Raw genomic sequence first — 26,964 nt, 5'->3', positions numbered from 1 at the left:
TGGTTCCCTCACAGACACAGACACAGCCCAGTACACATCCTCCCTCCATCTGCGCACACACACACACACAAAACGGCTGTGGGAGTGGTGTGAACTCCACCTAGAGCCGCCCCGGTGGCCATGGGTCAGCCCACACTGACACCCCAGCTGGTGACTCCTGTGCTGGGCAGCTGCCTCAGGCTGTGACCCTCTCCAGGGACCTTCCTGGGGCATTCCTGAGCCACCCCACACACACACACAGACACACTTGTTCACTGCCCAACACACCCAACTGTGGCGTGTCGAAGGAGAGGACTGAGGTTGCCACCCCTGAAACCTGAGAGGACACCGCAGTGGCCACCCCACAGCCCAGAACCCCAACAGGTTCCTACTGCTGGGAGAGCAGATCACAGTGGCCACCCCACAGCCCAGAACCCCAACAGGTTCCTACTGCTGGGAGAGCAGATCACAGTGGCCACCCCACAGCCCAGAACCCCAACAGGCTCATACTGCTGGGAGAGCAGATAACGTACACACTTTTACACACTAGAAATATATATTCATCCAGCTTAGGGTTTTCTTTTGAATTTAACATTTACATTTAGTCATTTAGCAGATGCTTTTGTCCAAAGCGAAGTACAAGGGAGAGAACAATCAAGCTACGAACAATAGAGACCTAGTGTAACAATAAATACTATTTTACATAAGAAATAGAAAAAAAGTGCAGAAATGTAACTACTGCAAGTGCAAGTTAAGAATTGTCATTTATATATTTGAGTGTGTGTGTTTCTCTCCACACTTGCTCCTGTTAATAACCGGCAGATACAGTACCAGTATTTAACATACTGCGGTGCAGTTCACAGTACTGCTGTTTATGACACCACAGTGCCCTTCAATACACTGCAGTCATGTGAAGAAGACAACACGGCTGTACATCCAGTGATCAGCAGAAAGCCAATTAACTCTAAGACACAGTGGTGCTTCAGCGCTACAGTGTTGTGCAATAAAAACAGTGGAGGAAACAAAGCAAACGCTCTCACAGAGCAATTTTTCACACCAGTCAGGACTATTCCCCACAGGCCAGAGAGAATTAAAGCCAATCCCCTCAGAGCGCAGGCAAGCTGCCGGTCTACAACCTCTCGTTTTAACACACACAGGATGCTGTCTGCTACACACACACACACACACACACACACACACACCTTTACACAACACCCCTCCCCCTTTGCACCTACAGAGAGTAGGGATGGGCATTCGATTAAATTGTCTTAATCGATCGTCGGGAGAATTAACGATCGATTTTCGATTAATCATTAATATTTTTATATTAAAATTCACTATTTATAGGCTATATTAAAATGCAGTGAAAATAAAAATAAAAAACGGCGTGTTTCCTCATTGAGATCTTTATTACAAGAGGAACAACTCTTGTGGCAGTTAAACTTACAAGATGGACAACTCTTGTGGCAGTTAAACGGGATCCGTTCAATGGTTACACTTGAAAATATGCGCTGCTGTACTCTTAAGCAGCGGAGCCCACAGCTAGAAGCCGGTGCTCATAAACACAACTGACCCTCGTTTTCCTCTAATTTATTAATCTCACATTTTGAAATTCATTTGAAATTTGAAATTCATTGCGATTAAAAGTTTGTTTTTCTTCTAAAGACTAAATCTTATAAATTAATGAGTAATCACTTCAGACAGCGTGTATTTTAGACACTGTTGTTTAATTGTATTTTTTTCGTGCTCTCTTGCCGTCATACAAGGAATGTATGCGAGACACAATGGTGCCCCTCGACGGTAAATCTTAAGAATTGTCCCCTGAAGCAATTCGAATCACCTCAGTCAGCCCACCGTCTTCAAGTATGTTGATGGATCGACAGTCACCGGCAACCAAGCGTTGGTAACCTTTTCACGGACTGGTCTAGTTATTTTCCTAGAGAAGTCGTGGAGTGTGGGTTGGCGATCATCTAACCTGGGACTGCTTTCTGTCAGGTGCTTTGCATTAAGGTGATAACTTAAAGACGAGCTGCTTCTGTGATAGCTACATTCAGCTTGACAAATGCTACATACAATTTTAGTTTTGTCAATTGTTCTGTCATTTTGCCTCTTAAACAGAAACGTTCCGCCCAACAATCCCTCAGCTCTCTCCATCTTCAACTACCGTCTCGGTCTCTCCTATCTAACTGACTGCAGACACGCCGCCGTTTCTTGCCATGGGTCAACGCACACCGGAAGTAAACAACTGCGTTAAAATATTGTATTGCATTAATCTCGGCCACAATAATCTCATAGAATAACGCGTTCACTTTGACAGCCCTAAAATAAATAAATTACACGCACACTACGCAACAGAACATGCATTAGTTTTATCGATGAAAAAAATAATGTCATCGAGGAAATTCTTAATGATCAATTAATCGATCGTCGATTAATTATGCCCATCCCTAACAGAGAGACATACAGTACATTCAGAAAGCATTCAGACCCCTTCACTTTTTCCCACTTTGTTATGTCACAGCCTTATGCTAAAATAATTCCAATTCATTTTTCACCATTTGACGGAAAACTTTTTGAAGACTCAAAGTAAAAACATTTTCAAAACACTTTGTTGTCATGTGGACGACATCTTAAGAGTGCTGATAATATGCATGTTTTGCTTGGTAGCGGGCCGTGGTCGTGGGGTGCCAATGGCTCACATGTGTGCAATGTCCACGGACAACCCCAGTGGATAAGAGGTACTGTTAGCTTAGAGCTACTAGCAAAATGGAGGAATAAGGGAGGATATGGGATGCTTTGCAATGCCAGAGCGAATGACATTAGACAGGAAAGATTAGATCACCTAGAATGCAGAAGTGGGGTGAGTGACAGCCGTCAATCAATTGGTCTCCTCCCAAACTTTGCTTTGTCATTAGTGATGTTTTTCTAAACAAACACAGGATTTTATCAATTTCTGCAAATTTATTAAAAAAGAAAAACTGAAATATAACATTGGCATAAGTATTCAGATCCATTACTCAGTACTTAGTTGAAGCACCTTTGGCAGTGATTACAGCCTCGAGTTTTTTTGGATACGATGTGCCAAGCTTTGCAAACCTGGCTTGTCTGCCATTCTTCTCTGCAGATCGTCTTAAGCTCTGCCAGGCTGGATGGGGACCATCGGAGGACAGACATTTTCAGGTCTCTCCAGAGATGTTTGATTGCATTCAGGTCAGGGCTCTGGCTGGGCCAATCAAGGACATTCAGAGTTGTCCCTAAGCCACTTCTGTGTTGTCTTGGCTGTTTGCTTAGGGTCACTGTCCTGTTGGAAGGTGGAACCTTCTGGCCAGTCTAAGGTCCTGAACGCTCTGGACCTGGTCTTGCTTAAGGGTTTTCTCTGTACATTGCACTTCCACTTGCAGCAGTTACATTCCTGCACTTTTTCACTGTGTCTTACAGTTAATGGGCTTTCTGCTGATCACTGGATGTACAGCCGTGTTGTCTTCTTCACATGACTGCAGTGTATTGAAGGGCACTGTGGTGTCATAAACAGCAGTACTGTGAACTGCACCGCAGTATGTTACAGTAAATACTGGTACTGTATCTGCCGGTTATTAACAGGAGCAAGTGTGGAGAGAAACACACACACTCAAATATACAAATGAAAATTCTTAAACTTGCACTTACAGCAGTTACATTCCTGCACTTTTTTTCTTTTTCTTATGTAAAATAGTATTTATTGTTACACTAGGTCTCTATTGCTCGTAGCTTGACTGTTCTCTCCCTTGTACGTCGCTTTGGACAAAAGTGTCTGCTAAATAACTAAATGTAGATGTAAATGTAAACATTGCTTAGTTCAGCTTTCCCTCGACCCTAATCAGTCGTCCAGTGCCTTCTGCTGAGAAACACCCCCAAAGCAAGATGCAGCCACCACCATGCTTCACTGTTCAGATGGTACTGGGCAGGTGATGATGCAGCCCCCACCATGCTTCACTGTTGGGATGGTATTGGGAAGGTGATGGAGCGGTGCCTAGCTTCCTCCAGACATATTGCGCTTAGAATGAGGCCAAACTGTTCAATCTTGGTTTCTTCAGACCACAGAATCTTTCTCACACTCACAGTGAGCATACAACCAAAAAGTGGGCTTTCCTGTGTTTTTCGTCTGGTCACTCTGCCATACAGCCTAGATGGGTGGGGCGTTGCAAGTGATGGTTGTCCTTCTGGAAGTTTCTCCCATCTCCACATAGGATCTCTGAAGCTCAGACAGAGTGACCATCTGGGTTCTTGGTCACCTCTCCCTTGATTGCTCAGTTTAGCCAGGTGGCCAGCTCTCGGATGAGTCCTGCTTGTTCCAAACTTCCATTTAAGAATTGTTATGGAGGCCACTAGGTTCTTGGGAACCTTCAAGACAGACAGAAATGTCTTTGTAAGTTCCCCAGACACAATGCTGTCTCGGAACTGTGCAGACAGTTTTTGGCTCCTTCTCTGATATGCATTGTCAGCTGTGAGACCTTATATACACAGGTGTGTTCCATTCCAAAATCATGTCCAATCAAATTAATTTACTACAAGTGGACTCCAATCAATGTATAGAAACATCTCAAAGACGATCAGGAGAAATGGGAGGCACCTAAGCTTAATTTTAAGTGTCATAGCAAAAGGGTATACCCTTGTCAATGTGATTTTCCTTTGTAAGAAATGTGCAAAAAAGTCTAAAATCCTATTTTTTGCTTTGTCATTATGAGGTATTGAGTGGAGACTGATTTGGGAAAAAATGAATTTGAATGATTTTAGAATAAGGCTACATCATAACAAAATGTGAAAAAGGGGTCTGAATACTTTCTGAATGCACTGTATAAATAAATACACCACAAACACACACACACACCAGAGTATACACACACGTACATGCATAGGCTGTATAATCTTTCCTTTCGGGGATATACCTGAGTGTATGCATGATAGTCTTTGGCCACCAGTCAACACACTGTGTGTGGCAAACAGCCTCCAAGTTCACTGCCAATGTGTTTGCGAGCACATGCAGTGACACATTCTGGCAAGAACACAATAATGTACCTGTAATGCCTCTGTAACAGGTTTCCCGGGAGGATCCACCACCTCCACTCGGCAAAAGACCTGTTGTTGCAGGCCTCCCCACCCCACCTGCCTGTCTGCCTGCCTGCCTGCCTGTGTGTGTGTGTGTTTGTGTGCATTAGGGGCAGAGTGCAGAGTGAGCCTTTATCACAGCTGGGATGCGAGTGCTTTCAAGCAGCAAGGGCAAGGCAGCAAGAATCAGTGTGCCCAACACGGTAGCCCAGCACACCATTCATTCATTCATCTCCATTCATTCATCTCAATATGTCGTGTCAACTGTCCCTGCTACTCTAGTGTCCTATGAGTGCAAACATGCAAATAACAATTCTTCTCGACTCTTGACTCGCCATTTGTGGACTATCATAATGTCACACGCGAAGCTCACTGCTTGTTGCCCTATGAAATTAGGGCCCTGTGTGTGTGTGTGTGTGTGTGTGTGTGTGTGTGTGTGTGTGTGTGTGTGTGTGTGTTTGAGAGAAACAGCGACAGAGACAGGCAGACAGAGAGAGAGAGAGAGAGAGAGAGAGAGAGAGACAGTGTCTCTATGTCCTACAGTCTTGTATAGAAGTCTGCCTGTTTCTTTCCAGACAGAGAGGAGTGTTCACAGCACTAGCTAACTACAATATGGAGAAAGACTTAACGTCATAATACCACCTCTAGCTGCAAGGCACTGCACAAGGTGCCCCAGTTCTTTGTGACAGCAAGAAACATGAGAGCATATTCCCTGCACTTGCAGAGTAAACCCAGCTGACCTGCTCATCGTCTGCGCTCCTTCCTGAGCTGCCCCATTTCCCCTTGTGTCATACGCAGCGTGAGACTGTAATGGAGCCAAGCCCTGTCTAGTGGCTGAGGATGTGCCTAAGGGCTAAAGGATTAGCTAGCAACATATCACAGCATTGAGATGAAATGTCTTTTTTATAAACTTCCAAATTACTGCTGAATCAGGCTAACATAGAAGCCGTGAGCTGAGGGTTGTGCTGTTGTGATTTCCCATAATGCACTGCCAATGTACCTGCACTGGCTGCAGACGAAGCACTTGGGGTGGTAGGTGCGGCCCAGGGCTGAGACCACCTCTCCTGTGATGAACTGTCCACAGCTGTCACACTGCGTGCCGTACAGCCGCTGGTAGTCCTCCGTGCAGATGTACTCGCCACTCTTCTGGAAGAATCCGGACCGCGCCAGGTCACAGCCGCACACTGCAGACGCACAGAGAAACACACACACACACACACACACACACACACACACACACACACACACACACACACACACACACACACACGGTTAACAGCCTCAAGCCAAAGCAATATAGCAAAGTGGGGTGGAGATAAATGAGATGCCACTTCTTCATACCACAAACAAAAGCCAAACAAGACTCCACAGTACTCCCACATGTTATTGTACCAAGAAATCACACATCAAGGCACTAAGCACTGTGAGCGAGAGTGTGCAATGCTACTCAGTGATATATGCCATATATATATATATATATATATATATATATATATATATATTTCATATATATACAGTATATTAGTAATGATTCACATCCTGTAATCTGTTGAAGTGGATTTGAAAGGGAGCTAATGCAGGACTAGATGTTTAACAACACTCAAGCATATTCTCTATTGCTTGGTATATATGTGTGGCAGGCCATGCAATGCTGATGTCGCTGCATAATTTATGGAAAGGAAAACTAAGGTAAATCCATTAAATGAATGGCCTTTAAATCTATCTGAGTGGATTGGATCAATTTGCCAGCTCCCATTCAACCTTTCCTGAAATGTTAACTGATCCATTTAAAGTGATCTGCCAATCAGTCTTCAGGAGAGACACACGGGCCCCCGCTTTGCAAAAAGAGTGCAGAGGTGCTGTAAGAGATCTCAACAGGGGCGGCTCGTCCATAAAGGCGATTGGGGCGACGCACTGCCTAGGGGAAAAGTAAAAAAAAAAAAAAAAAAACCTCCTGAAGTATAAACGCAATATCCTTGTAAGTCGCGTAAATGACATGTAAATTTAAATGTAATAATTTTTTTTCTGTCGGATTCTACCACTAGACCGTCTGATCTGCCTCTGTATGTCATTGTCGAATCAGGTAACCTAAGGTCGTTCAGTCAGCCTAAAGTCGTGCTTCAAATGGCCCCGCCCCTTCTGGGGCGATTTAGGGCGAAATGAAAATCGCCCCAGACCTCTCCCATTGACTCCCATGTTAAATCCATTTTTTTCACAAAACAGAGCTCTCAATGCATTCTCTATGGCTTCCGGGAGGGCTCGCCCCTCCATGTCGTGTCATAAGTAGTGGACGTAAAAGCCTATACGAACGTCATACAGCTTCGACGGAGGTATATTCTGTCATGATGGCTCCTGTTCAGTTCAACTCGATTCGCTCTTTGACAGAAACTCCTTTTTAGTCGGCGTACTAATGAAGATAAATTGACAACAAAACAATTAGGACTTCCTAGACCAAATGTATCCATTCAACAGGTTTCTACAAAGGGATAGTGGACAACATTTTTCAAGATGGCCGCCAAATCATCAAGTCATAACTATATTTCTTGCATATTTGGGGAAATATTTCACCTATTGTGATATAGATAAATATTTTTTTGTTATTTTGACATTTTTTTTTGTTATTTTGTTACTTTTTGTTATTTTTTATGTTGTCTTTTTGTTCTTTTTTCTTTTATTTGTCATTTATGTTGTTTTTTTTATCGATTTTTACAAGCGATTACTTAGCTAGAATAAGTCTGAAAATGCAATTGTTTCAGTGTCAAGTCAAAAGAACTTAATTGGGCCTCAAACGTCTCAGTGACATTCACAGCTGCACAAGGCTGTACAAGACAGAGTCAGACGAAAACATTTGAACCTGCCATTAGTACAGCTGTTTTTGCATGAGCATTTTGCCAATTCCTGGCAACTTGCAGCAATTGGTGGAAGTGTTGTCCAGTTCACCAACCACCTTTGTCCTTGCAGTTTCCATCCCCATTCTGCAGGACTTGGTAAAACTGGTTGAGTGACAGTTGCTTGGCCCCAGACAGCTCCTGCTTGGTAGGCTGCACGTTTAATGTGTTCCTTGAGGGCTGCACTTGTTGGTGGTATGGCATCATATGGCCTTTGCTTGCGGGCGAACAGATGCAGTCGTGCATCATTCACAGATGTGGCTGCACTTGATCGGTCATACATTATGACCACAAATCTCTCCAGCATTTGGAGGTCATCATCATCAACGGTTGTGGGCCAGTGACTGAGCTTGGTAAATGTGGGCCAGTGACTGAGCTTGGTAAATGTCCCTGACACTTCATCACACACATTCCATGTTTGCCATACAGATTTCTTAGCCTTGCCACGAAATGCAGACACAACGTCACACCCACTAAATGCATGGAAAAATGGTAGGCCACTGGATCTTTCTGGCCCAATTGTTGAAACGATGTCATGGATTGGAATCCATCGTGAATGGGCTCCATGACCAAAAGCAATCCACAGCTTCTCTAGACCTATTGCTAGACCTAGGTCTGAAGATTCTGTGATTTCACTCTTGTTGCTGACTATCTCTTCTCCGTTTGTCACCACAATAGTGCTTTCTGCTACTGCTTGACATATTTTGCTTGCCAGAAAGCTAAAGAGTTCAGTCTTGTTGTCATCATCTCGTAGGAAGTTTTTCCAGTTTGATGGAGCCTTACTAGATTCTGTTACCCTTCTTCTAATGGCCTTCCCACGTTGTGCTCTGGTTTCTGACTTCAGGCTGGACTTCTTGTAAACGTCGAAGACTATGTCAACTCGCTTGTACTTCGAACAATATGCCTGTACCATAGGAAGGATGTCTTCTGCAGCATAGTCCCTAAACGTTTTTGATCCACGTGGAGGGTTTGCATTGATGAAGGCTGACCCATCAATAATGATAGCGTCAGCCTGTGGCTCTACATCAGGCTTGGCTATTCCAGATTCCAGTATGTGCAGTTCTGACTTCTGGGATGAGTGAAGCATTCCATTATCACTCAGGGAAGCAGGAGCTGACTGGTTTTCATGCATGAAGAATTCTTCCAAGTCACACTGCCTTGTCTGGCAAGAGATGAAGAGTCGTGAAAACAACTGACAATCTGATTTCAGGGCATTCTCTTTGGAAACAATGGTAGGAGCTTTAGGCTTGAAGAAAGCAACTGGATTCCTCTTGATTGCTTTGTAAAATGCTGATTCATTGTGATTTTTCAGTCCTTCCATAAAGGTCTTGAAATGTTCCTTTCCATTTGTGTGGTGAACAATGACCATTGTTGCATTGGCTGGGTCAGCAATATCCTTTGTGTTCAACACCATTAGGTCAGATGATTCCTCTAGGAAAGGATTGCCACATGCCTGAAGAACTCTGTGAAGAGCATCCAGTTTCCCAAAAAAAGACTTTTGAGCACTCAGACCTTGCTCGTGATGCTTGGTGGCTGCTGTTGCATCCTTTCAAATGGATGCAGCCTCATATTCAGCAACGATGTAGCTTATTTTTGGCCCAGCAACCATCCATCGTCTGAGAGCAGCAGGATTCTCTGTCAGTCCAATAGCTCCACCATCAACCTTGATAACTGCATTGTTTTGCTCATGGGCCTGATCTATGGCTATTGCTGAAAATTCTCTCTCAGATTTATGCACCACAAAATTTCCCCTGTGAAACTGTTGAGCGACTTGAGGATGTTTCTCATCGATTGTCATCATGTCTTGAAGATGGATTGGGAGCCTACGTGCATAATTGACATTATTGTTTGCGAAGAAATAAGGGATCAGTTCACAGAGTGCTACACGATACAGACTAAAGTTTGCTTCCCTGAAAGATCGGACCAGTGTGAATGTTGCTAACTCCATGTTCAAAACAAGGTCCCAAAAATGGAATTGTGGACTGTTTGGTCTTGCTTCCTTACACCAATCTTCAAAGCTCATAGGTTGAGATGTAGCAGAGCAATACTCTTGATATGCTGTCTTCTTCAGCCTGTACAAACTGCAAGCAGTGATCTGGTGTACTTGCCGGGATTTTGTAATGTGTGAGGCGGTCAGAAATGATTCTGCTGAACCAGATGATGCCACAGCTGCTTCATCAAGACAGCTTGTCCAGCCACTGTCCTTCAGTAGCGTCCCCATTGATTTTAGAGCTGCCATCTCAATGTGGAGCCCCCCAAACATAACCACAAACTTGTCTTCTCCATATTCTTCTGGCCACTGCCATTGGATCTGTTTAGCCAAAGCATAGAGTGGTTGGTCAGCTGCAACAACTGGTGTCTGTCCAGGATTTAGGAAAGCAGTTGTCTCACGGATTTTCCCCATGGTATTTCTGTGGCTACAGAATTTGCTTTATCTCTGAGCAGGGGCAGTAAGGCGCCGATGCTGACCTGCCTGGCCTCGTTTTTGTGATGCATGGTAAGCTGACCAAGTGATGTTGATAGTACCACCCACCTCTTCAGTAAGAAATACTTATTCTTCCTTCAAGTGTGATCTGATTAAATCAGGGGCTGGAAAATGTGGGGCTTCTATTGATGGAGGATTTGGTTTTTGGACCATATATGCTGGTCGGATATTGGTATATGCTTCAGGAAGCTCAGGAACACCTTTTGACTTTTTTTGTTCCATCAGTTAGTTTGAGTGGATCACGCTCTTCCCCTTCTGTGTTTATGTGCTGGAAGACTGATACACTAGTGCCATGGAATGATGTACTTGATGTTGTGGCAGTTGGGTTGTGGTCGATATTATCTATTGCAGAAGTTGTGAACAACCCTTTCTTCAGGATTGGTGGGCAAACAACACCATCTTCGACATACTTAGCCACAACGGCTTCTCCCAGTTGGGCAGAGATTTCTAGAACTCGATGGTATGGAATACTTAGACCATTCTGATCAAGCATATCAATGAGATGTCGCTTTCTGGTTTTGCCAAAGACGCTCAGACCCATATACACCGCAAAAGGTGTCTCGCAATCTTTTGAATGTCGGTGAGTTTGAGCACCCTCCTTGTACTTGTCAAAGCAGTTATATTGCAATAGCTGCGCAATTGCAATGTCAGATTTGGATGCCCCATGTTCCAGTTGTGATTTGATGTCTGAACCATGCTCTATCATGCTAACAAATTGAAGGAGTAATGATGGAACAGCACCATCAGTGTCACCTTCCAAAAATGACTCAAATGTCGACTTATGTTGCAACATTTCACGTCGTAGCATTGAAGCAGCCTTAGCCAAATTAATAGCGTCATTGTACTTGCTTGTCTCTGCCAAGATTGTGCCTACATCGTTCTTGAAGGCCATCAGTATGTCTCGCCCTTGTTTATGAGCTTCCAGATGTGGAATGTGCGATATCAGTTGGTCTTTCAGTCTTGTAGAATTCACATTCACAGAACCAAGCCGTTCTAGCCGCTCCTTGTAAAGGTGAACAAGGTCTGCGAGCCTAAAGATAGGCGGTTTAGATTCTTCACTAGCTATTTTTGTCTCGCATATGTAGCTGACTAACTCAGAAAAAGCAATTGGATGTGCTTCCTTCTTGTGCTTCCTTCTTGATTTCAGCATTCTTTTGGGCCCGCTCCCTGTTATAGAGTGTGACTAAACAGCCAGGGTGATATTTTAGCTCCTGAGCCACAGCATCTCCAGCGCTTAGTCTGGCAAGAAGACGCCCATCATTTAGAGTCAGTGCACACTGGTTTATTCTTTCAGTCAGCTGCATGGTCATGGCTTGCCTCAGGTTTTCTTTTGTGTCAGGTTTCTCACAAAGAAAGCATTCTATTGCCTTTTGATCGTGACTTTTTCTGGGAAGCTTGCTTGTGCAGCAGCCTTCTTCTGGATCAGAGGAGAGTTCTGAGAGAGTGGAAGTTCTCTTTTGAGCTCTTTGTAATTTTGTGTTGTTGAATAACAGCTTACAGCTTTTATGATACTGTGCATCATCATCTAATCTGGCTGGATCTAAACCAAGTGGCATTGCATTGAGGGAATAGAATATGGGAATATTTTTCGCTAAGTTGCTATATCCAGCATCTGTTTTATTAAGTTTTCTTTTTGGTAACACCAAATTTTCCTCTGTGTCTTGCTGACAAAGACAACACTTTGTCCAGTTTGTCTTCCGTTTGGCATCGATTGAGTTTAGTTTAACTAAAGACATCCTCTACACATAGCTTGAAGGTTGGTTTGTATATGGAATGAGAACAGAGGGTAGTGCTACTCCTTATATAGTACCAGACAGCCAATCAAATTGTTCGTTCATTCTAGTCTTTTTCGATGTCTGAAAAAGTGACTAGCTAACAAATCTAGCGACTATTGAGGTTTGGGTTTGAAATGTCACATGCTACAGTGCAAAAAAGCAACTATAGCGACAAATCTAGCTACTATTTTTACTGTCCTCTACACATAGCTTAAAGGTTGGTTTGTATATGGAATGAGAACAGAGGGTGGTGCTACTCCTTATATAGTACCAGACAGCCAATCAAATTGTTCGTTCATTCTAGTCTTTTTCGATGTCTGAAAAAGCGACTAGCGAACAAATCTAGCGACTATTGGGGTTTGGGTTTGAAATGTTGCATGCCACAGTGCAAAAAAAAGCAACTAGCCACAAATCTAGCTACTATTTTTACTGTTCTCCTATACTATATATCCCCCAAATACCTCTATCCCTCTTATTAACCCTAAACTTCACATAGTTTTCCCCGTGACCTATAACACAGTTAGCCTATGAAATGTTTTATAAATGTTTCAGATGGTTATAACTGGTAACTCCTGTTTGAAAATGTTCAAAAACATACTATGGGAGTCCGATATTATTGACATCTACAAAGTATAGGCAAAGATTATGCTGAAATGCAAAATCAGTCTAACCATGGTGGCCATCTTGAAATAAATGGCGGCCATTTTGGATTTTCGAGTGGCCCCAATTCCTAAATCGAAGAGTGACCTTCAAAGATGATTTGTACCAAATTTCACGCTTGTATCACCATTTGAACGATTCCCCCAAAATATTGCTGTTATTTCCTCCACTAGGAGGGAAATCCTACATCCAAGAATTAGAACGAAAGAAAATCGCGGTCGTGAACGCGGTCTGTATTTCATATACCATTGTCACTTTTCATAGGTTTCACAGTGTGTTTCACAGTTCGCTTCTTGCACTAACACTGAATCATTTTTTATGTGATGACTTATTTTGCTTTTGTAAGCCAATACTTTAAAGATCAGTCAATAAATATTGTTGGTTTTGACTTATGTTACCCCTTCTTTATGATGTTACTGGACATATCATGTGTCCTGTTAAGCTATGTTACATCATACAACATTTGAGACACGTGGATAATGAAAAAGTGGGATAATTTAATGTGGAGCCACATCATGTTTGCTTATGAAGGCTCCTGGATGCAACTTTCTTCCATAGCTTTCCACCTGTAACTTGCTACTCTAGCTATGTAGCAAGAGGGGACATATTACTGTTGTGTGCTGCCAATAGTGGACAAAAAGGTATTGCTGTATGAGTTAATCAGCTAACTTAATGTGCCTACTGAATGGGTCGCCTTAATCATTATCCCAAAAAATTGCCCCCCCTGAGAATTTTTTCAGGAGCCGCCACTGGATCTCAACGATATTAAAATTCAACTATCACAACAAGTGTGACTGTAATGGCACACAATGGAATGAATAGCTCAGCCTTTCACAAAACAGAATACACCGGAACAAATCAGTTGTGTAATTCAAGGAGAGGAACTCTGCCAGTAATATAGAGCAAAAATGAGCACTGCTGAGTTTTCAGCCCAGCTCCAGAATAAAAGCTTTTAACGGTCACGTGAAGTCACTGCAAACCAAAACCAGGAGGTGAGTTGTACAGATGTTTGTGACGCCCCTTAACACTTTGTTTGTTATTTGTTTTCCAACAATCATGTACCCGGAGCTATCAGGCTCACCCTGCTGGCGTGAACCCTGCCAGGCCACTTCTCTCCCTCGCTCCCTCAGGAAGTCGTGATTGCTCCGTCGTTGACCCCAAACACTGTCTAAATCATCACTGCATAATGACATTAACACCACAAAACAACACGCTCACAGGGGGCATCGTGCTCGCTGTAATACAAGTCAACACACAATGTTGGGTCAGTGCAGAGAGCTGCTATCACAAACAATTAGTGAAAACACACATTCCCAGTGTGTGTGTGTGTGTGTGTGTGTGTGTGTGTGTGTGTGTGTGTGTGTGTGTGTGTGTGTGTGTGTTTGCATTTGTGTGTGTATGTGTGTGTGTCTTGTAAGAGTGCTGCTGCACTGAAAGTCATCCACGAGCAGGCTTCTCTGTGCTGCCCCATGCAGCCAGCGCCTCCTCGCTCTCCACTCCCCTCTCCCCGTCTCCTCTCTCCCCACCCCCCTCTCTCCCCACCCCCTTCTCTCCCCGTCTCCTCTCTCCCCACCCCCCTCTCTCCTCCTGCTCGTCTGCCTCCCCCTTGGGTGTGAAACATGATCCACTGTGCTGCGTCTCTCATCCAGCCGGCTGGAAGCAACACGCTGCAGCATGTACATGCCTCTCCCCCCCCCCCCCCCCGGCACACAGCAACATGCCCCAGAGCCCTGAGCTCAAGAGGCTGCACACAAGACGCCGGGGCGGGCTCCGCTCAAGGGTTGAGTGTTCTGTATGTGCTGTTTGTGTACAAGGGGTTGATAACCTAGTACTACTAGTAGGGAGAGACTACTAGCCTGCCACACACATTCTCACTTTGCCACACACACTCTTACTCTCACACACACACACACACACACACACACCTGATGTTGCTCAGGTAAGGGAAGCCTTACTGTAATATGTGCCACTAGCTCATGCTGCTGGGACAGGGCTGGCATGGTGCCCTCGGCCCTGCGTTGGCATCCGTCTGCCACCCTCACTTCTCTCACCCCTCATTAGTATTCCACACACAAATCCATTTCTCGCACACATCTGACAATGTCAAACCCATTCCTGTCAATCTTGAGCAGTAAAAATGGCAGAGCTGCCAGAGAAGTCTTTTTTCCCCCCATAATTATAGATCCAGCACTTCAACTAGCCCTATTCTCTCACTTCAGTGCAGATTGGGGGTGGGGGGGGGGGGCAAAGCTTGAGACAAGAGGACGTCCTTCCAGTACAAAACACACCGCTGGTCTTTGTGGCGACAGGCAGAAGCCCAGACCAAGCTGAGCAAGGAGCTGGCAAGACGGATCTCCCCGAGTCGGCCGGCCCCATTCACAGCCAGAGAAAGCCCTTTCAAGTTGGGGCTCTGACATCTGTACGCCCCACAGTTTACCCTCTCTATCTGGCGCCATGAATAATGCAGCAGGCGCCATAAATAAAGCCCTGCTGCGCTGCGCTGCGCTGTGCTGTGCGGTGCGGTGCGGAGCGGAGCTCGGCCGAGTCCCACTGATGTTGAATCAGAGACATGGGAGGACATGACGAGGAGGACAGAACAGAGGAACGGAAGAGGGGAGGGGGGGAGGGGGGGCGGGGGGCGGAAGGAGGGAGGGAAAGCGCTTTTATTATGTGTTTATCAACAGCCAACAGACACAATTAAAATTCCACTCTACAGGGACCGCTGACCAGCGCCCCAACCCACCCCAATTCCTAGCTAATGACGTGCCATGCAGCTCCTCTCTTATCGGCCGCCGGGCGTCAAAGAGTGGAGCAGCAGACACAAGCGAAAAGAGAGAGAAAGAATCATGTGCTCACAAGAATCATGTGCTCACAAACACAGAGAGATGGAAAGGGAGACAGAGAGAGAGAGAGAGAGAGAGAGAGCGTGTGACAAACATCCTGTTATTTGAGCATTATACTCTGATGAAAGATGTGCAGTACTGAGCAGATACTGCAGACAAAGGAGGTTAGAGGGACTGTGCTGCCTACAGTGGATGTCCCTTATATTCATTAGTGGTATAGCATCACCATTTTTTGGGCGAAATCCATTGAAAAGCAGACTTTTAGGCACACATCCATTATTAATGATCACCTGCTATGCCCAGGCTTCTCTGGTTGAATATATCAGTGCATGTACGGAACACTTCAAACACACTGCAAAATACAAAGACGCAAGCACCATCTGCCAACAGCCATACAATGGCTTCAAGATGGAATAGGAGGCAAACTGATTGACAGCCACAGACTATTTCTTTTAAATGGCCTATATGCATTGGGAATATCTGAGCAGAAAGGATTTAACTTGTGAGTGGGCAGGATTTAGTGAGTATCTGATGTGCACACAGGCATGCATATGCGTGTGCGTGTGCGTGTGCGTGTGCGTGTGCGCGTGTGTGTGTGTGTGTGTGTGTGTGTGTGTGTGTGTGTGTGTGTGTGTGTGTGTGTGTGTGTGTGATTGCTCTGTGTTGAAGCAGCCACCTATTAAATGTGTTTCATGGCTGTGGTCCCACTCTCCTCACATGACTTCCTCTCTTGCTCTCTGTGCTGTTTCAGCAGAGTCCTGCCATGCTCATAATGGGCTAATGAAACATCCATGAGGCTGGCGCAGCTCACCAGTGCCTGTCCCTAGACAATAGTATATCACATACTCATACAGTACATGAACACACACACACACACGCACACGCACACGCACACACTCACACACACTCACACACACTCACACTCACACACACGCACACGCACACACAAATGAACACACACACACACACACACGCCTCTTTAAGCATATATGCCTCTCTTCTGACCATGCTTTACAGTTTTTCCCTTTGGTGCTTTTCTCAGATCAGAATTAAAATTCTCAAAACTGTTCTGTTCGAAGTGAACATCGTCTAATCACATAACAGCAATTTCTCATTCTTTGGAACATTTTGCAAATGCTTTTGCACATTCATACAAAAGGATATGTAAAATCATCTGCTGTTTAGTCTTACCTTCCAAAATATCTAGGTATCTATACATCATGTAAGTCATGACTTGCAAATGGTTTAAACCAATTGTCATTATGTGTCAACCATATGCTTCATCGGTTACAGTTTGTTCAAAGGCAAAAGGAGAGGAGAAGTCAAATGTCAACGATCATTATGACTGGATAACATTACTGGGTTCTCAAAGACTTATGTGGCATGCAAGATTGTCCCATTGTTTCCCAACAGGTTGTATTTGTTGCTACTGCCCAGTGATTTTCTGTATCCTGCAATGATAGGCTTCAACAATCACTTGGAGCCTTCCTGAATTTAAATTGTTTTCAGTGACATGAATATCAACTTGCTAGATAAATTACTGTGAGTGAAAGAGATACAACAAAAAGCAATTTTGGATATAATTTCAGGATATCATTTTATATTGACAATGTATCACAGCGACTGAGGAAAACTCTACGTTTCTTAAGTATGCGGGCGAGTACCTGGCATTGGCATTAGCACGCACCACAAGTTCCTTTGCCCGTTAGGAAAGCTATCCACACTGGCACTGAAGATAGTGAGCATGCCTGGCAACTGAGAGAAGAAGCTGACTAACACAAGACATTCAAAGAACAGTTAATTCAAAGCGACTCGATGTTTACATGCAGACATAGAGTACAATACAATATTTTGTAGTACCTGTGGACCTCATGTAGGTTTAGCTAATATTTACTGTCGTTCCCAAACAATTTAACATCTTGTCCTGTTTCCTAACTGAAATTCATAATAGAATGGGCGTTTCAAACGGCAATTGAAAGCAATGTGTATGCTCCATAACCGTACTGGTATGTACTATGCAGCTTTAACACTGACCACTGGTAGCTTTGTTCTGACTGTTCAAAGTCAAAGTCAGTTTATTGGCACAAACGACACACAGCAACACACACGTGTATTTAGGGTGGCGACAAGACACACACACACACACACACACACACACACACACACACAAACACACACACACACACACACACGCCGAGGTCGCAGTACATTTTTCCTCTGCATTTTCCCATCCTGGACTGTCCTTCCTCCAGGACCCCAGGAGCAGTGGGCAGCCTTTATGGCGCACGGGGCCAAGTCAAGTGATCCGTCCGTCTTGGTCAGGGACGGACAGGAGAGTGTTCTGTTCTGCTGCATGTTTTTCTGTTGGGGTTCTTAGTGGAGGAAACCCCTTGGGAACACGGGTAGAACATGCAAACTCCACACAGAAAGGCTCGGGAGATAGCCCACCTGAGCACTGAAGGCCTGGGGAGAACCTGCCCCCAGTACGAACAGCACCCCATGCATGCGGGAATCGAACCCAGGATCTAGTTGTGTACAGTCACTACATTTGCAAGCTATGCTATAATAAGCTGCAGAGTGAGTAAAATGCCATGGTATTTCAGAGGCTGCTGCTAACTGACCGATCAATAGAATTGTATTAGAAGGATGGCAAAAACACTCAATCTGAATACTTAACACAATACACCCAATACATGTGTTACTGAAGGAACGGACAGGGAGAAGAGGATAGATAGATAGATATGGGGGTAGTGTGTGTGTGTGTGTGTGTGTGTGTGTGTGTGTGTGTGTGTGTGTGTGTGTGTGTAGAGGAGTAGAAATGAGTAGGTTCAACAGGACAGTTATCTAAATATTAAACTATTTGGAATCCCACGCCAAGGCTCTATTGTGCATTGTGGAGAGTCTGCACCCCACCCCTAGTTTAAAACCTCATGTGGCTTCATGTGGTTTGGAATGCAGACAAACCAGAAAGATATATGACTAAAGATAATTTGACTATGGTATATGACTAAAGATAATTTGACTACGGTATAAAACTAAAGATAATTTAACTAAGATATATGACTGAAGATAATTTGACTAAGGTATATGACTAAAGATAATTGGACAAAGGTATATCACTCTCCAGAGAGAAGCATTCATAATTCTTTTGATGAACAAAGGTGGGAACAAATGGTAAACTGCTCCGACACGAGCGAGGAAATGGCAAGATGCCTTGGATATGGAGAACAACAAAGCTAAAGGGACTCTTTGATGAAGATAAGATAAAAGTAAATGAACTGAGGGTTGAGAGGCGAGCGCTGACTGGGCCTGACTGGAACTGGAACTATAACAGCACAGGAACATCAGGAGCCTCTGCAGCCCTGGGTGCAGTCGCCTGGGACCCGTGCGCTCGGCAAGTCTGCTCCGCCAGACACTGTTGTACCCGAGTTATGGAGCGCGAGGATCTGAATGCACATCTTAGCCTCATCTCTGCATTATTCTGCTCCCGCCACGCCTCCTCAAATGCCAGCGCGACCTTCTCCTCTCTAAGTGCTACACATGCTTCGGGGGGCACCAGCACAGCGCCACCCCTCATCCCATGGGCATCCATCTGGCTGCTGCCCGCTGGAGGGGGTGTGAGCGCACGCACACGCACAGGCTGAAGCCGCCATCCCCCTCTATTCCCATGATCAGTGTGTGTGTGTGTGTGTGTGTGTATGCGTGTGTGTGTGTTTGTGTGCTTGTGTGCGTGCGGTTTTTTTTTTTCTTTGATCCCACACTGCTCAGCACACTGCCTTAGTTTCACTCTAGGAAATATGGCACCCAGAGGAGGCGGTACACTTACACACTTATTGCAAAACCTTTAGATTCATACAATATCAAAATGGATCCTTGTTGAAAGACCATAGAGGCAGAGGAATCTCCTGGCAGAGAAGCTTCAATTTATTTGACTCACTGGTCAATCTGTTGTCATCATACGCCATACGTCGTACACATATACATCATATGTGTGTTTGCATTGTAGTTTTCACACCATTCTCAATACAAAATCAGCATTCGATTCAGTGGATGAGACACAGATTAGTCATTTCCATTAGGGCTGAACGATTTGGGAAAATAATCTAATTGCGATTTTTTACCAAAATATTGCGATTGCGATTTAATATGCGATTTTTTTTTGTATCCTCTTTTTTTCCCCAACAAAACGGAATGAATGATTTAAATATGACCAACACAATATTAGATACATTTAGTGTAAAATATTCTTTCCCACATTTTACATTTTTATTTAACTGTTTTATTACAGAAACAAGAACAACAAATAGGTGGCTTTGCCACTGTGCATTTAAGTAATTTAAAAAAAGTAATTTTAAGTATAAACACTAGGCATGCACTTTTTAAACACTGTGTGCAAAATTTACCATCTTAAAAAAAAAAAAAAAAAAAACGTTTTTTAATCGCGAACGTTGCGGTTAGAAAATCGCGTTCTATCATATCGCGATTAAATCGCAAATGCAATTAATCGTTCAGCCCTAATTTCCATGTGTGTAAAACATATCATTCACACTTCTGCATAGCCCGTGCTAAAAGACTGACTTGTAGAAGACAAGCTCTACAGCTCAGGTAGCTGTGTTTTTATCCCATCAGTTAACACTGAATCTACAGAGGGTGACGAGGCTCACAGCCAGCCCATTAAAAGCTTAAGGGAAACAACAACCCAACACTTACTCAAGAGCCTGAAACATGAACCGACCTCAAAATCTTTCTAACATTGGCAAGAGAACACACAGCACACAGTAAATACGTTTTTTTTTTTTTATACCCAGATAATTATAATGGCAGATCACAGACACTCGAGCGTAATTAAAATGATGCCAGGGCGAGATTTCTGTTGGCTGGTTCACGGTGAAAAACACAACATGAAATTCAATCGGATACTTGGCAGACTGTTTTAAGAAATCACTCACTTAATGCCTTGGCTACATGCAACCATACTTACAACATGCTAACATCTAATGGGTTCAACATGCTGCAGGCTGCTGAAAATCATCACTCGTATAGAATATGCAGGCGATCATGGCCAGGCCTTGTCCACATCCTTGAAAGATAAATGACCAGTATATGGTGGTTCAGTTATTTCTGAAACTGCAGCACAACGCCAAGGTGTATGGCAAGCTAGCCTATGTTTACAACCTTGCCTACAAGTGACATTACTGTAAAAGGATATGACAGGACAATATATATGTCCTAGGGGTGAAAATGGGATAAAATAATACTACGTACTATATAAGAGTGTGAGACTGTGTGTCTATGACAACAACTGTGAAGGGAGAAGTTATGTGAGAAAGAGGCTGGCATGCCTTAACGCCACCCCATTCAAAATCATTTATAATGGCAACTACATGCACTGATATCTGTGGGTAAACAGCCGAGGTCCCACTGCTCATACATGCGTTTCCTCAGGACAACAGGCTGCCACCATCTGACACGAGATGAAGTCAATGCACTCAATCCCACCTCAATCCCACCTCAGTCACGCTCGCTCGGGGCAGGTCAGCAGAAATCGACCACGGCGCTTTGAAGAGTGTCTCCCAGGTTAGCGGGCTACATGATTAGCAGAGTCAGGGCTGTCGTAGCCTCATCTCTCAAACGGGCGAGCGCACGCACGGCGGGCCCTCGCCACAGTTTCGTTAGCCCCTTGATCCGACACGACCTCAAACCGCCACCTTTGACTTCCCTTGCCGTGTGCATCTCAGCAGTCCTGGGCCAAAGTGAGATATAGTGTTTACTGCAGTGACTCTCCCATTTGCATGTCTGCAGGGCGCCCAGACGTCCCTCCCTCCCTCCCTCCCTCCGAAGGGGCTGGAAACTCAGTTTGAGTTAACATGCTGCCATTCCATTAGCGGGAATGAGATCTTCAGATTAGGCAAAGGACAATTATAGTATTAGCGCAGCGACACGACTCAAGACAGGCTGCATTCGAGAGCGTTAGCGGGTGTGGCCTTCAGCGTTTCTCACAAACAGATACACACATAACTCAAATTAGGACTAAGGCTGCACATGATTCAATCTTCAGGGTATTTTTCACCTTTACTGTTCATTTACATTTTTAGGCCAAGCAGCTCCGTCTCTATCAGATGGCTGAAAGTGAAAATGGTGTGGGTCACGCTGTGCAGGAAAGTAAAGGGATTATCCCGTCCCTCCCAAATCCCAAATCTGTGTGAGGAGCTAAGCAAAGAGCCACTCCAGTCTGGTGCAAGCCCACCACTACTGCCACCGCCACTACCACCGTCACCAGCGGCTCCTCCTCCTGAGGACAGATATGTCACTTTACATGGCTACACTGGTGCGCTAGCACACCAAACCTCAGTCTGGCTCCGCGATAAGAAAAAAAAAAACCATGTTGCCATGGGAACAGTAGCATTACCCACCTCTCTCCCCTCCCCCCACATGCTCACTCTAAACTGCACTATTTGTGTTGGTATACTTCCCCCACCCTCCCTTCCACCTCTATCTCCCAATAAGAAATACAAGGTTGCAGTTGTGGATAGATTTTGAGGTCACATGCAGCTTATCTGACTTTCAAACAACTGTAGCCTCTAGCTTCAGCTGAGATCTAAATGTGTCCGTGTGTATATGGGTATGTGTCTGTAGGTGCTGTGGCAGGTTAAAGGCCTTTGGACAGCTGCTTTCCTTTGAGGACCCACCTGCTGAGGTCACCAGAGAAGCTGACAGAGTGACCCCCCCCAACTCTGAGTGAACCTATGGCAGGCCACAGCCATAGCCAGGCTTTGCCGTGAATCCAACACAGAGTTCTCCCTCACACATTCTTACATGCCACAACCATGGACAGCATTCCTCCGAGAGCCAAAAGCCTCTCAGCACTGAGCCACCCAAAGTGGCTTATTTTTTTCCTTCTGGAAGTTTCCAGAGAGCCAATAACTCAGGGCACCCCGACAGCTCCCCTCTGAGCCTGCCACCATTAGCCTAGCATTAAGTGTTTGAGTCTGCTTTTAATCACAGTGCCCTGAGGCAGCCTCTTAAATGGCTCGCTCTGTATTATTCAGCTTGGGTAAACTATTATTTACAGGAGCTGGAGTACAGGGCCAAAGCTGATCACATAGCACATTTATGATTTTTGAACGTCGAGATTAATCTGCCCACCCCAGCAGCAGGCTCAAACCATTACTATCCTACTGAAAGGAGTAGAGAATACGTAATAGGAATCTACTGCAAACATATCCTAAGATCCATTTCTATTATTCTGTTTTCAATTTCAATTTCTGTTATTTTTATCAGCACTGTTTACAGTATATCTACAGCACCATGAACAATCATTTATATGGAGGGAAATCCAGACAATTTTGGTTGTACTGTCTGTTTCCAGCGGGAACAGCCAGGTGGGTTATAAAGAATAACTCAGCTCTAATGTATCATTTAACAGACGATCTGTTTGGTGTACCTCATCAAAGCTCTCTCGGAAGACAGGGAAAAGCAATGCCACATTAACAAACAATCCACATCCGTTCAGTACCCAGGGAAAAAAAATAACACTAGTCGAAGTGTGGCAAAAACAAGAGTGAGAGAGTGAGAGAGAGAGAACAACAAAGGCAAGAGAGAGGAGGAACATGCCGGAACAATTTGGGACAGGATCTCTTTGGAATACTTTGTGCTTTTCTCATTTTGTGGGAAGAGCGGCAGCCAGACGGAGGGGAAATGATGCGGGGGGAAAGCTGGAGAGCAAGTCTCTTTCCACTGCAGGCAGGGACTGTGTGTAGGGGTTTGCTGGAGCCTTAGTTTAGCTTTAAGTAAATCCAGTATGACTGTCACCTAATACTGCTGGAGTAGGATGCCATGCTTTATGACTAGGCACTAGAATGGCTTAACTTTGGCTTTATCAGGCCTATCAAAGAGATGCTATGGTGCCGAAGTGCATTAGGCATTTAGCAAAGCAATTATGGGTGGACAGGACTGTGAGAGAAAAATAGAAAGCGAGAGAGAGAGAGGGAGACACAGAGGCAGAGGCAGAGGCAGAGACAGAGACAGAATTTGAAATTTAATTTGAATTTGAATTTGAGATGAACCGGTGAGAGAAAGCAGCACCCTGGAAATTAGAAACTGGCTCAGAATTGTTACCTCAGGGCCTGTAGCCATTACGGCAGAGGAGAGCGGATAGAAAATATACCAGATCAGTCAGTGGAGAGGCAACAATGACTTAAATACACTCTCCAGTGACCCTCCCCAGCCACCAGCAACAGCGGCTCCAAAGACAGACATGCCCACGGACATGAAGCAGGCCACTGAGTCTCAGGGCTCAGGCCACCGTATCCATCACATGCATCTGCCCTCTGAAGGATCAGGGCATGGAAGTGTAAAGCGAGTTAATTAAAGATATATAATTCAGAGTATGATTCAGTAAAGCATGGTTGGCACATGGAGGAGTTAATGGTGCTTACAATGCAATACTAAGATATGATTTGGTGCTTTAGCAATACCTGAGCTATGCTGAGAGATCAGATAAATAAAAGCATTAAATGTTATGGCTCAGTGGAGGTAGTGCACAATCTGTCTGAAATGAACAGCCATGTCAGTCTGTGGTTCTTACCAAAAATTAGCAACAGCAGTAGTGACATCAGCAGTTCAATCTTCATAAACAGAATAAAATCATAGGGTCAACATTTTCAGGGGGAAATTTCCTGACAGGGTATACTTAATAACCAGACATCCGAAGATGGAATTCATCTGGAGTCGAGAGGATTGACTAACTGCAGAAACAGACACAGGATTCACACGAATACTCCATCTATCTATGTACGTATGCGTATGGCTACAACATAGGGAACCCTGGTCTGTTTCTGTATGAATCTGCCTCTTATCTCCTTAATCAAGTGGCTGTTCAGAATATGAACTCACCCATAGTGATACATAAGGTCAGTTACACTGCGCCAACCGATACAAGAGTAATTTGTGTCAAGTGCCTCTTCTGTACAGTCCGAAAACCTATGTGCTTAGCATATGTGTGGAATTGTGATGTATGGACAAAATAAACAGTAGAGAGAGACACTTTTTGTCAAAGGGTATCCGTGTCGAGTCTTTTAGTAAACTTCCAAAAGGCAGCAGGGAGACAAGGCTCTGTAGTTGGTCAATTTATTAGACACTTTTTGATATTGGAAACCCTTTATTTAAAACACCATTTGAAAACCACTGAAATACCATTGAAAATAATCAGTCTATTTCACCAGTTGAAAACAAGCCTCCCAAAGCCATTAATGGAAATGATCCCATCCATTACAGACCATTTCTCCCTGAGCTGAGCCACGTTCTCCGTTTGCTGGTAGAGCGTGTACTCCACCATTATTCTTGTTTCCACCAGAGAGAGAGAGAGAGAGAGAGAGAGAGAGAGGCTGAAACAGAGAGGGGGAGTTGTTTGTTTGGTAGAATATGAGTCTGTGAGTGCAATGTGCTCCGTGTGCTTTCAGCTTGAAATCTGTTTTATGTAGACCGAAATTCACAAGCCACAGGCTGCGCAGATCTATTTCAGTAGTCGTCTGCTCTCTTGTGCTTATTTATCTACTCTTTTTTTTCCGGGTGGACAGACGCCTTCAACTGCGGCCGCCCCGTAGCCTGAGGGAGCGAGGGACTGAGGGAGTGAGGGAAGGAGCGGCCTCTGTTGTGGCGAGAAACACCCAGCAGGCACTCCTCTTCTCCTCCTTCCCTGACATTTCCACAAGAGGAGAGCAAGGGCACCCATGGCTGAAGCTGCCACTCCCCCCCCCCCATCTCTATTGTTTTATCAGTGCACTCAGAGAATGCAGTGGGGCCTGGGCTACCCGGGGCCTGGAGAAGGGCCAAGCACATTTGCTAAATTTTCCATCATTGCTTCTGACAAAAGATGGCTTTGTTGTCCTAACAGTTGTGCATTGTGTTGGATCAGATAGGAGTGGTGTGTGCACACACTGGGAACACAGAGTGGACAGACCATTTGAGGATACAGAAACAGACAAGCTAATTTATTACTGCACTTAAACTTCAAGGAAGTGCCGTGAAAGCAGAATGTCAACTCCTGGGGGGGGGGGGGAGTCATTACCCCTTAATTAAGCAAAAAAATTCTGAATCGATATAATTAAGTGATTACAGTATGCCTATTAAAACATTGTCTACTGTCCAAAATGTATAAATCATACTAAGTTGAACAGGATATCTAGATTTACAGAGCAATTGTAAACCCCAAAATAAATACAGAATTTATCTTATCATGGATATTTTCCTCCTCCCTCTGCAGCCTTTTCTTTTCAAGGCTGGGACTGCGCAGAGAACCGTCATGCTGAGCACCAAATCATGGAATGCAAGCTAACATGATGATAAATACACTGCTACGGTGTCTTTGCACACACACACATATTGACCAGGATGCACATATGCATTAGTTGATCAATTGCTTGTGTTCTGCTGGTAACAGCTGCTGTAGTATTGGGAAATCGAAGCTGCACAGAAAAAAAATAACACACCAACCAAGATTCTGCTCAACTGTACTATTTCAACATGCAATAAAAACAGTCATCAAATGCATTCTAACAGCTGACTTTTTTTTAAACGTATGAAATTCAAAGTTTGGGAAAAGTTGACAACATCACATTAAGTGTCTTGTTGGCCGTGCTGCCAAGAGGGAGTACTCTCTCTCTCCCGCCACAGTCAGCCTGCATCTGAGGCTGATCATTATCTGCACTGGTTACACTCCGCGTCTGACTTAGACCAGCTGATCTGTTACCGAATGCTGTACGTCGTTACTATTCGCATACACTCATACACACAGTGGGGGTTTTTGGATTGGGGGTCCCCAGTTCTCACCCAGTTCTCAGGGGGAACCTGCTGAAATAGAATTCCTCTGTGCATTTCTCCCCCCCCCCCCCCCCCCTTGTCCTCCTCATATGGGACAAACACATGTTCAACAGCCACGGGACTCAATCAATGGCTTTTTGTTTCGGGAGAGAACATGATTTCATGCCCGGCTGGACAGGGGGCCTCACTCCACAGAGATTCTTTATTGGCATCTTGGCACGGACGCATCCACACCTCTATGGGCTCTACAGCGTGTGGTGCCACCATCTCACCAAAGTGTCAAAAGGACATCATACGAGTGGATGGCATTTATGGAAAGGTTGGGGGTGGGGGTATAAACAGCCAGTGCCACTCTCCAAACAGACTACCCCCAAATGCCCTCATGCCAGTCGAAGGGGTGCGAGGCTGAGGTGGGGGGGGGGGATAAT

At 44.6% G+C, this 26,964-nt stretch overlaps 1 protein-coding gene across 9 annotated transcripts in view; it reads right to left on the bottom strand.

The window, feature by feature from the left end:
• LOC105907393 (actin-binding LIM protein 3) overlaps positions 1-26,964 on the bottom strand; it is a 70,022-nt gene that overhangs the window by 26,695 nt on the left and 16,363 nt on the right. For all 9 annotated transcript variants that reach the window (XM_031571673.2, XM_031571676.2, XM_031571670.2 and 6 more), the window contains exon 3: positions 6,065-6,248. In XM_031571673.2, the coding sequence (XP_031427533.1) occupies positions 6,065-6,248 (184 nt within the window). The remainder of the gene's footprint in view (positions 1-6,064; positions 6,249-26,964) is intronic.

This window comes from Clupea harengus, chromosome 8 (assembly GCF_900700415.2).
Source record: "Clupea harengus chromosome 8, Ch_v2.0.2, whole genome shotgun sequence".
NCBI lineage: Eukaryota > Metazoa > Chordata > Actinopteri > Clupeiformes > Clupeidae > Clupea > Clupea harengus.
This window is presented reverse-complemented; position numbering and strand designations above follow the sequence as displayed.